Source organism: Lampetra planeri, chromosome 74, assembly GCF_965212315.1.
Source record: "Lampetra planeri chromosome 74, kcLamPlan1.2.h2, whole genome shotgun sequence".
Lineage (NCBI taxonomy): Eukaryota > Metazoa > Chordata > Hyperoartia > Petromyzontiformes > Petromyzontidae > Lampetra > Lampetra planeri.
The window spans coordinates 4,271,052-4,284,503 of record NC_136179.1 but is presented as its reverse complement, the minus strand read 5'-3'; the positions used below and the strand labels follow the sequence as shown (position 1 = coordinate 4,284,503).

The window sequence follows — 13,452 nt, the reverse complement described above, 5'->3', positions numbered from 1 at the left end:
TGAAATTCAAGGTGCTGCAATGAGTCCTGAAGAAGTTTCCACCTTCGATCCCATGCAGTTGGATCCCGAGAGATGGCTGGATGTAATGGAGTGGCTCGAGAGTCAACCAAAGAGCTCGGGGTGACTGAAAAATATTGTCACGTGGTTATACCTTTTAATCCGTATCGAGTACTTTTGTGTATAATTTTGACCATTTTAGTTCTACAGTTTTTGTGAGTTTAATTCCGTGCACAGTGGTGGTTTGTAATGTTATCGGATTACTTGCCGAAGTGGTGTGATGAGCACTGGTTGTGAGAGGGTTCAATTGTAGTCGTTAAGTGTTCCTGTTGAGCTAAAGTTGGAATGCGTCTGTAGGTACATCTTTACTCAACATTTTAAACGGGTTTTTTTTTCAAGTATATAGCTTTTTTGATTGGTATTAATCGACTTTAGATAGCCGGTTTTCAGGATGAACATTGATGACGCGTTCGTTGGATATATGGCCTTGACTTCAACATAGACGCACAGTGAACACATGTGGTGAACTAATAAGGAAATCATGGGGAATGAAACTTCAACGCTTTGGTATTCCTGGAACGGAAATGGTTTGCATTGTACTGGAAATGTGTGAACATAGGACATAATAAATATTCCCTTCGAGTTTTGACGTCAAAATGATTGCAGATGAATAAAAACGTATTTTTAACAAATGTTTGTCCGTTCTTTATTTTACCCGATTAACACGTGTTCCTTGAGGGGAAAGGTCCCCGTAGTTAATCGTTCATCAACGTACCAGTCACTAATCCCGAAGTATGTCGGAGATAAACTGTTCTCGATAACATGTAGACTGTAATACTATAAACGATAACACCAACGATTAAACGATTATAAACTAGTGTATTAGTAGGTATTATAATATCATTAGAAGCATTAGAATCACAGTGTGGTCGTATAAGAATCGCTAATATGTATGTATAGTGTACAGCAACAACTGCAGCAGCAACTGCTGCAGCAGCAACACAAGTCTGACCTTAACCGGCAACGTCTTGGATGTCTCCACCATCAACATGTGTTCCTAGAGGGGAAAGGTCCCCGTTATAAATAGTTTAGCAACGTTCCTTTTCCTAATTCCGAAGTATACTGGAGATCACTTGTACTCTAAAACATGTAAACTGTAACGATTTAAAGATAACATTAAACATTAAACGAATGTAAACTAGTTTTTTTTATATAATTTATAAGACCGTAAACGGAGGGACAGTATTAGAATATCTATACTCTTTGGTTTTTTCGGTAAAGTCACGTAGGAAGAAGTAAAACAAAATAAATAACGACGTTTCGGACGCAACACAAGCGCCCGAAACGATGTCTGCAGCAGACATCGTGCTGCTCGCAGCAGACATCGCGGATATCGCGATTCTCACCTGAAGATGTGCGCTTGTGTTTCGTCCGAACCGTGATTTATTTTATTTCCACCTACGTGACTTTACCGAAAGAACCAACGAGTATTAATTCCTGCAGTCACGAAAGCTTCAAATCAATATTAGAATATCATTAGAAGTATTATAATCACAATGTGATCGTAATAGAATCACACTGCACATATGTATGCATACATACATACTATGGTCGTATGTATGTAATATGTATGTCCGTTGGACTTGCGAACCGGGGGTCGGATATGCGAACTGGGGGATTAGGATCGATTTAAAATGATTAGAATAACACTATGGTCGTATTAGAATTACACTGAGCTAGAATGTATGTTATATGTAGATGCACATCGGGAGTCGCGAATGCAACCTGGGAGGTGCGCGGTTTTAATCGCATTACAATTATTATAATAACAACGTGGTCCTATTAGAATCACGCTATCTACTGCTGCTGATGTTCGGGTGGCGGCTTCCGATTCGGGCTCAGCTCTTCATTTACTCGCCTGGTTGGTGCCGCGGGACGCAGCGTCTCATCCGACAGGCGTTGCAGCAGCTAGGTGATGGCATCCGTGAGTTTGTCAACTTTCTCTTCAAGTTGAGGCCGTCTCCCTCGTGGTCTCCTCCCTCTGGGCGTGATGTGGCTTCATGTTGAATAGGGTGTAGACGTTATTTTAGCAACATATTAAAGGACAGTGTTATGTTTAGAATGCGTCTAGACAAGGAAGGTGACTTGTCCTACACGGGCAGCCAAAATGATTACAATTTCTGTCATTAAACAGTGAGTTCATTCATGAGTAGTTTTCGCTGAGCCATGATGACACTAACCTACTTACAGTTATGGTTAAACAAAGTAATATTTAGTCACTTAATTTTCAGTTCAGACGTGATCATCGCAATCATTTCCAAAGACGTGTGCGGTCCCGCGAGAGCAGGGCCCGGATACAAATAGCCGGGCAGCAGAATAAGAAGTAGCAGCGTCGCCCTCGAAATGTGTTGTTGCTGCTGTTGTTGCTTCTTTTGAAGTTATATACGCAGGGAGGTGGTGGCGAGTGATGGGATGACGCCTTTGATTAAAGACTTTGATCAATCGCACCCGATTGACGCCCTTGATCGTCGCATTTGATCAACTCAGACATTGTAAACTCTCACATGTTAAACTCAAACATATAATATTATAAATCATGCTTTCATGCCCTTTGGATTGCACCCGTTGGGTTGCACTCCCTCGTCGAGGAGGCCGCTCTCCTCTTATTCGACGGTTACATGCTTATTTCTTATGTAATGTAGTAACTTGGCGGGAGACGACTTTACGGGTAGCAAATGACGAACAGATGGTCGTGGTGGAGGACATGGAGACGACGGACAAAGGGGAAACAATGGTGGTGGAGGAGGAAGAGAAGACGGTGGTGGAGATGGTGTTGCCGGAAGTTGAGGAGGAGATGAAGGAGGAAGAGATGGTGCTAGCGGAGGAGAAGAAGATGGACAAGATAGAGGTGGCGCAGGAAGAGGAGGAGGTAGAGGAGAAGATGGTGGTGGAGGATGAAGAAGAGGGGATGGAGGAGGATGAGACGGAGGAGAAAACGGAAGAGGTGCAGGTGGAGATGCACGAAAAGAAGAGGAAGCGAGGGGGCCTCGCTCGCGTGGCGAGAGCGATCGCCTCACTCCTCCGCCGCGTGCTGCTTTGTGGTGGCAGGTCCACCGCCCAGTAGGGGTGGTGGCGGTGGTCGTGCATTGGTGCCAACCGTGACCACTATCACCACACTTCCTGCCCACCCCGTGATACTCGCTACACACACCACACGGTTCCCCAGAGAGACGGTGCCACTGGGACCACAGCTGGGGAATGAAGCTGAGCAGCCGATGCCAGGACTACAGCGGAGAATGACTGCTGTCAGGAGACCTCACGTCACACATACACGGGACTATGCCTTTAGCATAGCCGGCCCCACACTGGGCCCCTTCCATGCTGGTTTTCATCCAGGCGGTCCTCATGTCTGGATGTTTTCGCCTGAGGACGACCGAAACGTCGTGATTTATTTATTATTTTTTTTTCTACCTCCGTGACTTTACTGAAAGAACCAAAGAGTATGAAAGTCGTCTTGTCTGCTGATATTGTTCATATCTGTGTACATCGATATCCCACATTGCTTACACGTTCACACCACACACAATGAAATAAATAGAAACTAGCAGTCGCCGCCCGCTTCGCGGGCGGTGTATATATGCTTGGTTGGTGGGGAGTTCAAAGTGGCTGGACACAATAGACATGTTTTGGTGATTGTTTTATGTTTATTTTTGTGAGGTTATATTAATTTTTATGAGACGATCAATCGACAATTTTAAAGAATGCAACTTATTCAAATATGGAATGCAACTTATTGAAATATCTGGCGATACACGATATTCTTCGTGTACACTCCGTCTTCCTCCTCGTCGTCAGGTCCCTCAATGAGCGCATTGATGTTGGATCTTGCCGTGGCTCGCGATGGTGCCACGTACAGTTGGCCGTGCGAGAAGCATGGCGTTGGTAGATAAAATCCCAGGTTGTGAACAGTTTGCCCTTGCGCCTTGTTGATGGTCATCGCGAAGGCTGGGACAATGGGGAACTGTTTGCGCCGAAGTCGAAATGGGAAGTCCTTCGTGTCCAAATCGCGGCGGATATGGTTGCTCTCAAGCAGCGAGTCCAGGACCAAGTGTGGGTACTCGGAAAGCTGTGGGAGGTCGTCAAAGTCCGACAGAGCCATCCCACCTGCCGTGAGGAACTCGTGGAGTCTGTGAAGGGTCTTGAACTTTACAATTTCTTTTATTTTCGTTGATGCTGCTAATCCTGCATAATGCACGGGTATAAGTAGTACTAATCACATACCTGCAATTCCCATATCCCCTCCCTTGGATGCTGCTAATCCTGCATAATGCACGGGCATAAGTAGTACTAATCACATACCTCCATTTCCCATATCCCCTCCCTTTTATGCTGCTAATCCTGCATAATGCACGGGCATAAGTAGTACTAATCATATACCTGCATTTCCCATAAATATGCTAAATTCCTCTTGATATGCACATTTTTTTGTCAAGGCGCCCTTTCCCCCCCTTCCAACCCAGCTTATATATATGCTCCAAGCACGTGTGCTGTTTCATTCAGACGCTGTCGCCTCGACAGACCTGGTTTTCACCTGAGGACGGCTGCTTGCGTTGTGGCCGAAACGTCGTGAGAATTATTTTATTATGTTTACATTTTTTAATTTTATTACTTCCCTTCTACGTGACTTTACCTAAAGAACCAAGAAGATTTACCATTTCTTCTTTGTTGGTCAGCTGGCGGTACTGGTACTCGTAATCGCGAGCCAATTCATCGTAGAATTTATCCCAGAGAGCCTTCGTATCTGCTGGCATGGAATACAGCAGTATCGTAGCGAAGAGTTGACGAAGCTGGCACGGCATCCGAAAGAGCGAGGCTTCTTCCAGACACGCAACCCATTCGCGATCGCTCTCAATGTAGCCTGCTCGCATGGCTGCTTCCAGCGATTTGTTTTATTTTATTAGTAACGCACCATCCATATGCGCTCCACCATCCACCATGCCCTTGCATCGCGAAGACACAGCTCCGGTGTGCGTCAGCGTGTGTGCCATCCACAGTGACATTGGTCAGCAATTGCACCGTTCCGATCGCATACAGGTTGGCCCCTGCATCCTCCGTCTGTATGTACACACACAGACAGATGCGCAATGGGGCCACCTATTTTTTTCTTATATTAAAATGTATTTTGTTGGTGTGTTTACTTTTACGTATTCCCATTGTGGGTGTTGTACGCATGCATCGGATGTTTGGGTTCCTCACATATGGTATCAGAGGTGTGGGTCACTCCATTTCTCAATCGAACAATAACGGGGATCGTTTAAGTTATGGCAGCTTGCAGATAGAAACATTGCATGATCGTATACTAATAATGACAGAATTTGTACCCCAGTGGAGGGCATCCCCCACCCGGCGCTTCTTACCGGTACTGTGAGACTTACAAATCCAGACCTCTCCTCCTCCTGAACCGTTCACAATACCCTGTGGTAGTACCATAATCATCTCAATAAAGCGATCACTTTCCAATGCCCATTTTGATCCCGGGAGTTACCCGGGTGGTGTCACACTGTACTCATTGTTTTAGCATTTCGCAAATTCCGATATGGCTTGTGCAACGGCCAGAGAGTGACAGCGGCGGGGGGCGGCCTACAACCTTTTTTGACAGTTTATTACATTTCAAAGTGCATGGGATTGGAACTCCAAAACATCATAAATGTACAGTAACGCCAACTGCATCCGTGCCAAACATGATACGCGGACACATGCTGCATATTATGCAACACATGCCCTTACCAGCAGCAGCATGCACAACATCTCAATTACACAACCGAAGTAGACAGCAAGCCGTCCATGGAGACGTGATCAACGTCAATACATAATAATGGTAATAAGCCGGATAAACCGAAAAGTACCCATTATACCCATCAAACAGTCAGCTGGGTTGCCCCATGGGGGTATTGACCCATGGGCGAAACTGTAGGGGGCGCTACGCAACCCTCCGTGGTTCCGGCAGGTGAAGCTGCCAGCTCAGTCCGCTAAGACTCACTGTATAGCGACCCCTGCCTACTCGTAAGGTAAAGTTGTTTGGGGACTCCACTAATCGCAGCACGCAGCACCCATTTTTTACATAAATAAACGTAATATTAGCGTAACTACCATTCGCACACTTGCATACACACCGCACTCACTCAGCGCAGGGTCTGCGCCCACAGTGCACTGCAGCACTGTGGCGCAGACCTTGGCAGACCTATGCTTTTGCTCTTTTCCGGGCGTTTTATTTATTTATTTTTATCGAATGAAAGTGAGCTTTCGCTCTCTTCGAAATCAGAGCGAGCTGTTTGGGCGGGACCGTAAACAAATTAACGTCCAGATACGCACGCAGACGACCAAACCAGCGTAGTTGTTTAAGATGGTCATATTACAATCACGATTTTCACTGCTAGATGTCATCAAATAACAAAAGACGGAATATATTTATATAAATACACGCACAAACCCATTATAAACTCATGAGATTATGAATCGTTAGAATTATTATAACAATCACAAATTGTGACAAAGCGAAATTCCCACAAGCAAAACACCACGCTCACGTGACGAATTTTTAAACAAACTGCAACACTTCAGTAACAGAACTCAACAAAAAAAACGCCGCAGTAAAAAAAAACAACATCAATGGACAAATCCTAAAAACAGACAACACACGCACGTTAGTAGCTGTTAGAAGAAAACAACACCTAGCACCTTCAACTATACACATCATACAGCCAACTCGTAAATGGGGCAGTATATGACAGCCTTCGCTGCTGTCGACGGGGCCAAGCAGCGAGTGTTTAACTCCATTGTTTCAGAATCCGTGTCATCACCCTGCCACAGCGCCTTAGCCAAACGACATCGTCCCAACAAGGCAGCCTTCCCTATGCTGTGTATTTTAGCAGTATATTTATGGACGCACTTGAAGATAACAATTCGTCTAGAAAAGGCAGGCGACTTGTTCTACCAACACGATTTAAAATTTATATCCGAAACAATTATGAGTTCATTCATGAGTAGTATTCACTCAGCCCCGATTGCACTCACCTACACACAGTTATGATTAATCAAAGTAAACATTAGTAGCTCATCCCAGCTCAGACATGATCATAGCAATTTTTTCCAAATCCGTGTCGGGTCCCACGAGAACAAGGCACGTCCACAAACTCTCAAATTGTAAACTCACATTGAATACCCTAACATTATAAACTCTAACAATGTAACCTTTAAACTATGAGCTATACATTGTAACGCTTTAAAATGACACTACAAACTAGTGTTATAGTAAACTATAATGTTGTGAACTCTAACAATATAAGCTATGTGCGATACATTATAACGCTATGAAATTACATCATAAACTAGTGTTACAGATTAGAACACCGTACATTGAAGTGTGATTTTCGACTCTCATTCGAATTCTTAGCTTCACACCGTCATCCTCTAAGAATCACACTATGCTCGTGAGTATGTAACATGTCTGTATGTAATATGCATTAATGTAATATGTCTGTATGTAACATGTATGCATGTAAAATGTATGTATGTAATATGGACGTGCGAAACAAGGGTGGAATATGTGAAACGACTACAAACAGCTGGGCAGCAGAATCGGAAGTAGCTGCGTCGCCCTCGAAATGTGATGTTGCTGCTGTTGTTGTCGCTGCTGTTGTTGCTGCTGTAGTTGCTTCTGTTGCTGTGATATACGCAGGGTGGTGATGTTCCGTGATGGGATGACGCCTTTGATTCAAGCCTCTGATCAAACTCACCCGATTGACGGCCTTGATCGTCGCATTTGATCAACTCTGATATTGTCTACTCTCACATGTTAAGCTCTATCATAGTGAAACATAATATTATAACCTATGAACTACAACCTATCCATTGAAACGCTGTAAAATAATATTACCTATTGGGGTTCACTCCCTCGTCGAGAAGGCGCTCTCTTCCTTTTCTAAAGTTACATGCTAATTTCTCTGCATTCACTTTAAATCGAGGACAAAGCTTTTCGATTTATTCAAAATAGGCGCACAATTACACACTGAGATGCACTTACATATTCATGCATGAAGCACAATGGGCACATTACCCTTCGGTATGTTAATAGACATGCGGATTGTACCTTCCAAAATTAACAATCGAATGCAAATATCCTGAAAGACAAAAGATTGGATCCTAGGGGGGGAGTTATAAGGCGGCTCAGAAGCAGAGCTCAATGCCATTTCGAGAGGGAAATTGATGAGGTTGGACGCTCGACTCGTCGCTCTGCTGATCGCCCTTCAACCGCGAGACAAAGCAGCCTGGCGAGCACAATTGCTGTGTCGACAGTTAGGCGACTTTGCGTCCGGAGAGTTCGTGGCGACATCTTCAGACGGGTTTCAGACACCGATATACCGTGAATCTCCAAGTAAGTGTCTATTTTCGTGGATAAACTCTTAAACGTGTTCGTCGTCAAATTAGCGGGAATTTTTTGCGTCTCGGTTAGACGCGAGTGTCGTTCTTGTTTTAGCAGTTAACAAAATCCAAAACTCAACGCTTAACACTTTAAATCGAGGCCGATTGCGTACTTTTGACTCGATAACACCGCTGCTGTTACTACGCTCACATGGAGCAGAGACGCTCTCCACAGCCCCACGTACACGGAGGCAAGAAGCCATTCAATTGCTCTGTGTGCGGGAAGTCCTTTTCACGACCATCACTTCTTCAGAGACACCAGAGAACACACAAGGGCGAGAAGCCATTCCTGTGCCCTGTGTGTGGGAAAGCATTTGCACAGTCATCAACTCTTCAAACTCATAAGAGAACACACACGGGCGAGAAGCCATTCCTGTGCCCTCTGTGTGGGAAGACATTTGCACACTCATCACATCTTCAGAGTCACCAGAGAACACACACGGGCGAGAAGCCATTCCTGTGCCCTGTGTGTGGGAAGGCATTTGCACACTCGTCAACTCTTCAAGACCATCAGAGAACACACACGGGAGAGAAGCCATTCCTGTGCTCTGTGTGTGGAAAGGCATTTGCACAGTCATCACATCTTCAGAGTCATCAGAGAACACACACGGGTGAGAAGTCATTCCTGTGCCCTGTGTGTGGGAAGGCATTTTCACACTCGTCAACTCTTCAAAACCATCAGAGAACACACACTGGTGAGAAGCCATTCCCGTGCTCTGTGTGTGGGAAGGCATTTGCACGGTCATCAACCATGAACAAGCATCAGAAGGTCCACAATGATAGGAAACTGAAATCAAAAGCTGAAATTCAAGGTGCTGCAATGAGTCCTGAAGAAGTTTCCACCTTCGATCCCATGCAGTTGGATCCCGAGAGATGGCTGGATGTAATGGAGTGGCTCGAGAGTCAACCAGAGAGCTCGGGGTGACTGAAAAAATATTATGTCATGTGGTTATACCTATTAATCCGTATCGAGTATTTTTGTGTGTAATTTTAGCCATTTTAGTTTTACAGTTTTTGTGAGTTTAATGACGTGCACAGTTGTGGTTTGTAATGTTATCGGATTACTTGCCGAAGTGGTGTAATGAGCACTGGTTGTGAGAGGGTTCAATTGTAGTCGTTAAGTGTTCCTGTTGTGCTAAAGTTAGAATGCATCTGTAGGTACATCTTTGCTCAATATTTTAAAGATTTTTTTGTCAAGTGTACAGCTTTTTTTGATTGGTATTAATCGATTTTAGATAGCTGATTTCAGGATGTACATTGATGACGCGTTCGTTGGATATATGGCCTTGACTTCAACATAGACGCACAGTGAACAAATGTGGTGAACTAATAAGGAAATCATGGGGAATGATACTTTAACGCTTTGGTATTCCTGGAACGGATATGGTTTGCATTGTACTGGAAATGTGTGAACATAGGACATAATAAATATCTCCTTCGAGTTTTGACGTAAAAATGATTGCAGATGAATAAAAACATATTTTTAACAAATGTTTGTCCGGTCTTTATTTTATAATGTTCCTATGTCAAGAGAATTTCAGGTGGAGGATCTCCGTCACACAAGTGTGCCCTTAACTGGCAGCATCTTGGCTGTCTACACGATTAACACGTGTTCCTTGAGGGGAAAGATCCCCGTAGTTAATCGTTCATCAACGTAACAGTCCCTAATCCTGAAGTATGTCGGGGATAAACTGTACTCTATAACATGTAAACTGTAATACTATAAACGATAACACTAAACATTAAACGATTATAAACTAGTGTTTAATTTATAACTATGTAAACGTAGGTAAGGTATTACAATATCATTAGAAGAACACTGGTTGTATAAGAATCGCACTCTGCTCATATGTATGTATAGTGTACTGCTAGATGTCATCGAAAAACAAAAGACGGAATATATTTATATAAATACACGCACAAACCCATTATAAACTCATGACATTATGAATCGTTACAATTATTATGACAATCACAAATTGTGACAAAGCGAAATTCCCACAAGCAAAACACCACGCTCACGTGACGAATTCTTAAACAAACTGCAACACTCAAGTGACAGAACGCCGCAATAAAAACAACATCAATGGACAAATCGTAAAAACAGACAACACAGGCACGTTAATAGCTGTTAGAAGAAGACAACACCTAACACCTTCAACTATACACATCATACAGCCAACTCGTAAATGGGGCGGTATATGACAGCCTTCGCTGCTGTCGACGGGGCCAAGCAGCGAGTGTTTAACTCCATTGTTTCAGAATCCGTGTCATCACCCGGCGAGAACGACTTAGCCAAACTACATCTCCCCAACAAGGCAGCCTTCCCTATGCTGTGTATTTTAGCACTATATTTACGGACGCACTTGAAGATAACAATTCGTCTAGAAAAGGCAGGCGACTTGTTCTACCAACAGGATTTCAATTTAAATCCGAAAGGAGTATGAGTGCATTCATGAGTAGTATTCACTAAGCCCCGATGGCACTAACCTACACACAGTTATGATTAATCAAAGTAAACATTAGTCGCTCATCCCAGCTCAAACATGATCATACCAATTATTTCCAAATCCGTGTCGGGTCCCACGAGAATAGGGCACGTCCACAAACTCTCAAATTGTAAACTCACATTGCATACTCTAACATTATAACCTCTAAGAATATAACATTTAAACTATGAGCTATACATTTCAACGCTTTAAAATAACACTACAAACTAGTGTTATAGTAAACTATAATGTTGTGAACTCGTATTACAGATTAGAACACCGTACATTGAATTGTGATATTCGAATCTCATTCGAATTCTTAGCTTCACACTCGTGAGTATGTAACATGTATGTAATATGCATGAATGTAATGTCTGTATGTAACATGTATGCATGTAATATGGACGTGCGAACCAAGGGTGGGATATGTGAAACGGAAGGTGCAGGATCAGGATGGGATTAAAATTATTTGAATAACCCTTTGGTGGTATTAATATCAAGCTGTCCACTAATGGATGAATGTTTCATCTAAATGGAATCAAATAACAATATTCAGTATGAATATGTAAAATAATCGCACAAACCCAATATTAGCCCGTGAAATAATGAATCATTACAATTGCAATGACTCCGGACTCACACTGCAGAGGGTTATTTTATTTAGCCTTTAACGCGGTTTCAGACCCCAGGCGTCACGATATAGCAACGACGACGACGAGACAGCAACCAGCCAAAACAGCCCCAAACCTCGTTCCTCCCCCTCTCTCATTCTCGGCGTGAACCTTCGCCCACACTTGGTCTCGCCTTCCCTTCTCGAACTCTCTCTTTCTTGTCCCTTAGTTGATGCACTGTCTTTAGATCACCCACTTCTATGATCTCTACCTGACCCCGCCATGGGCGGAGCAACTTGGGGGACATACAGATATGTATGTAAATTATCTGTTCAATCGAACCGGGGGTCGGATATGTGAACTGTGGGGGGGGGGGGGGTACAGGGCAAGAATCGCATTCAATTTTTAGAATAACAATATGGTCGTATTAGCATTTTAATGGACTTTAATATATGTTACGTGCAAATGCAAATCATTAGTCGTAAATGCGAGGGAGGGGTTAAGAGGTGCACGTTAAATCCAGCGTTAACAATTATTTTAGCATCATATTTAAGGACACTGTTGTTGATAAGAATTCGTCTGGACATGGCACGTGCCTTGTTCTACTAGATCAACCAAAATTAGTACAACATTAGTACAATGTCGGTTATTCAGGAGTCTGATTTCATTCAAGAGTAGTATTCACAGAGCCCCGATGACACTAACCTACCTAAAGTTATGGTTAAACAAAGTAATCTTGAGTTACTTAATTCTCAGCTCAGACATGATCATCGCAATCATTTCCAAAGACGTGTGGGGTCCTGCGAGAGCAGGTCCCGACTACAAACAGCTGGGCAGCAGAATCGGAAGTAGCTGCGTCGCCCTCGAAATGTGATGTTGCTGCTGTTGTTGTCGCTGCTGTTGTTGCTGCTGTAGTTGCTTCTGTTGCTGTGATATACGCAGGGTGGTGATGTTCCGTGATGGGATGACGCCTTTGATTCAAGCCTCTGATCAAACTCACCCGATTGACGCCCTTGATCGTCGCATTTGATCAACTCTGATATTGTCTACTCTCACATATTAAGCTCTATCATAGTGAAACATAATATTATAACCTATGAACTACAACCTATCCATTGTAACGCTGTAAAATAATATTACCTATTGGGGTTCACTCCCTCGTCGAGAAGGCGCTCTCTTCCTTTTCTAAAGTTACATGCTAATTTCTCTGCATTCACTTTAAATCGAGGACAAAGCTTTTCGATTTATTCAAAATAGGCGCACAATTACACACTGAGATGCACTTACATATTCATGCATGAAGCACTATGGGCACATTACCCTTCGGTATGTTAATAGACATGCGGATTGTACCTTCCAAAATTAACAATCGAATGCAAATATCCTGAAAGACAAAGGATTGGATCCTAGGGGGGGAGTTATAAGGCGGCTCAGAAGCAGAGCTCAATGCCATTTCGAGAGGGAAATTGATGAGGTTGGACGCTCGACTCGTCGCTCTGCTGATCGCCCTTCAACCGCGAGACAACGCAGCCTGGCGAGCACAATTGCTGTGTCGACAGTTAGGCGACTTTGCGTCCGGAGAGTTCGTGGCGACATCTTCAGACGGGTTTCAGACACCGATATACCGTGAATCTCCAAGTAAGTGTCTATTTTCGTGGATAAACTCTTAAACGTGTTCGTCGTCAAATTAGCGGGAATTTTTTGCGTCTCGGTTAGACGCGAGTGTCGTTCTTGTTTTAGCAGTTAACAAAATCCAAAACTCAACGCTAAACACTTTAAATCGAGGCCGATTGCGTACTTTTGACTCGATAACACCGCTGCTGTTACTACGCTCACATGGAGCATGATTGCGATGATCATGTCTGAGCTGAGAA

At 43.6% G+C, this 13,452-nt stretch overlaps 1 protein-coding gene across 1 annotated transcript in view; it reads left to right on the top strand.

Annotated features, from left to right (window-relative positions):
• The window catches only part of LOC144737839 (uncharacterized), a 75,977-nt gene that overhangs the window by 33,908 nt on the left and 28,617 nt on the right, over positions 1-13,452 (top strand). The window contains exons 10-12 of the mRNA XM_078620713.1: positions 1,900-1,981; positions 2,700-2,926; positions 8,666-9,385. Of these exons, the coding sequence (XP_078476839.1) occupies positions 1,900-1,981; positions 2,700-2,926; positions 8,666-9,385 (1,029 nt within the window). The remainder of the gene's footprint in view (positions 1-1,899; positions 1,982-2,699; positions 2,927-8,665; positions 9,386-13,452) is intronic.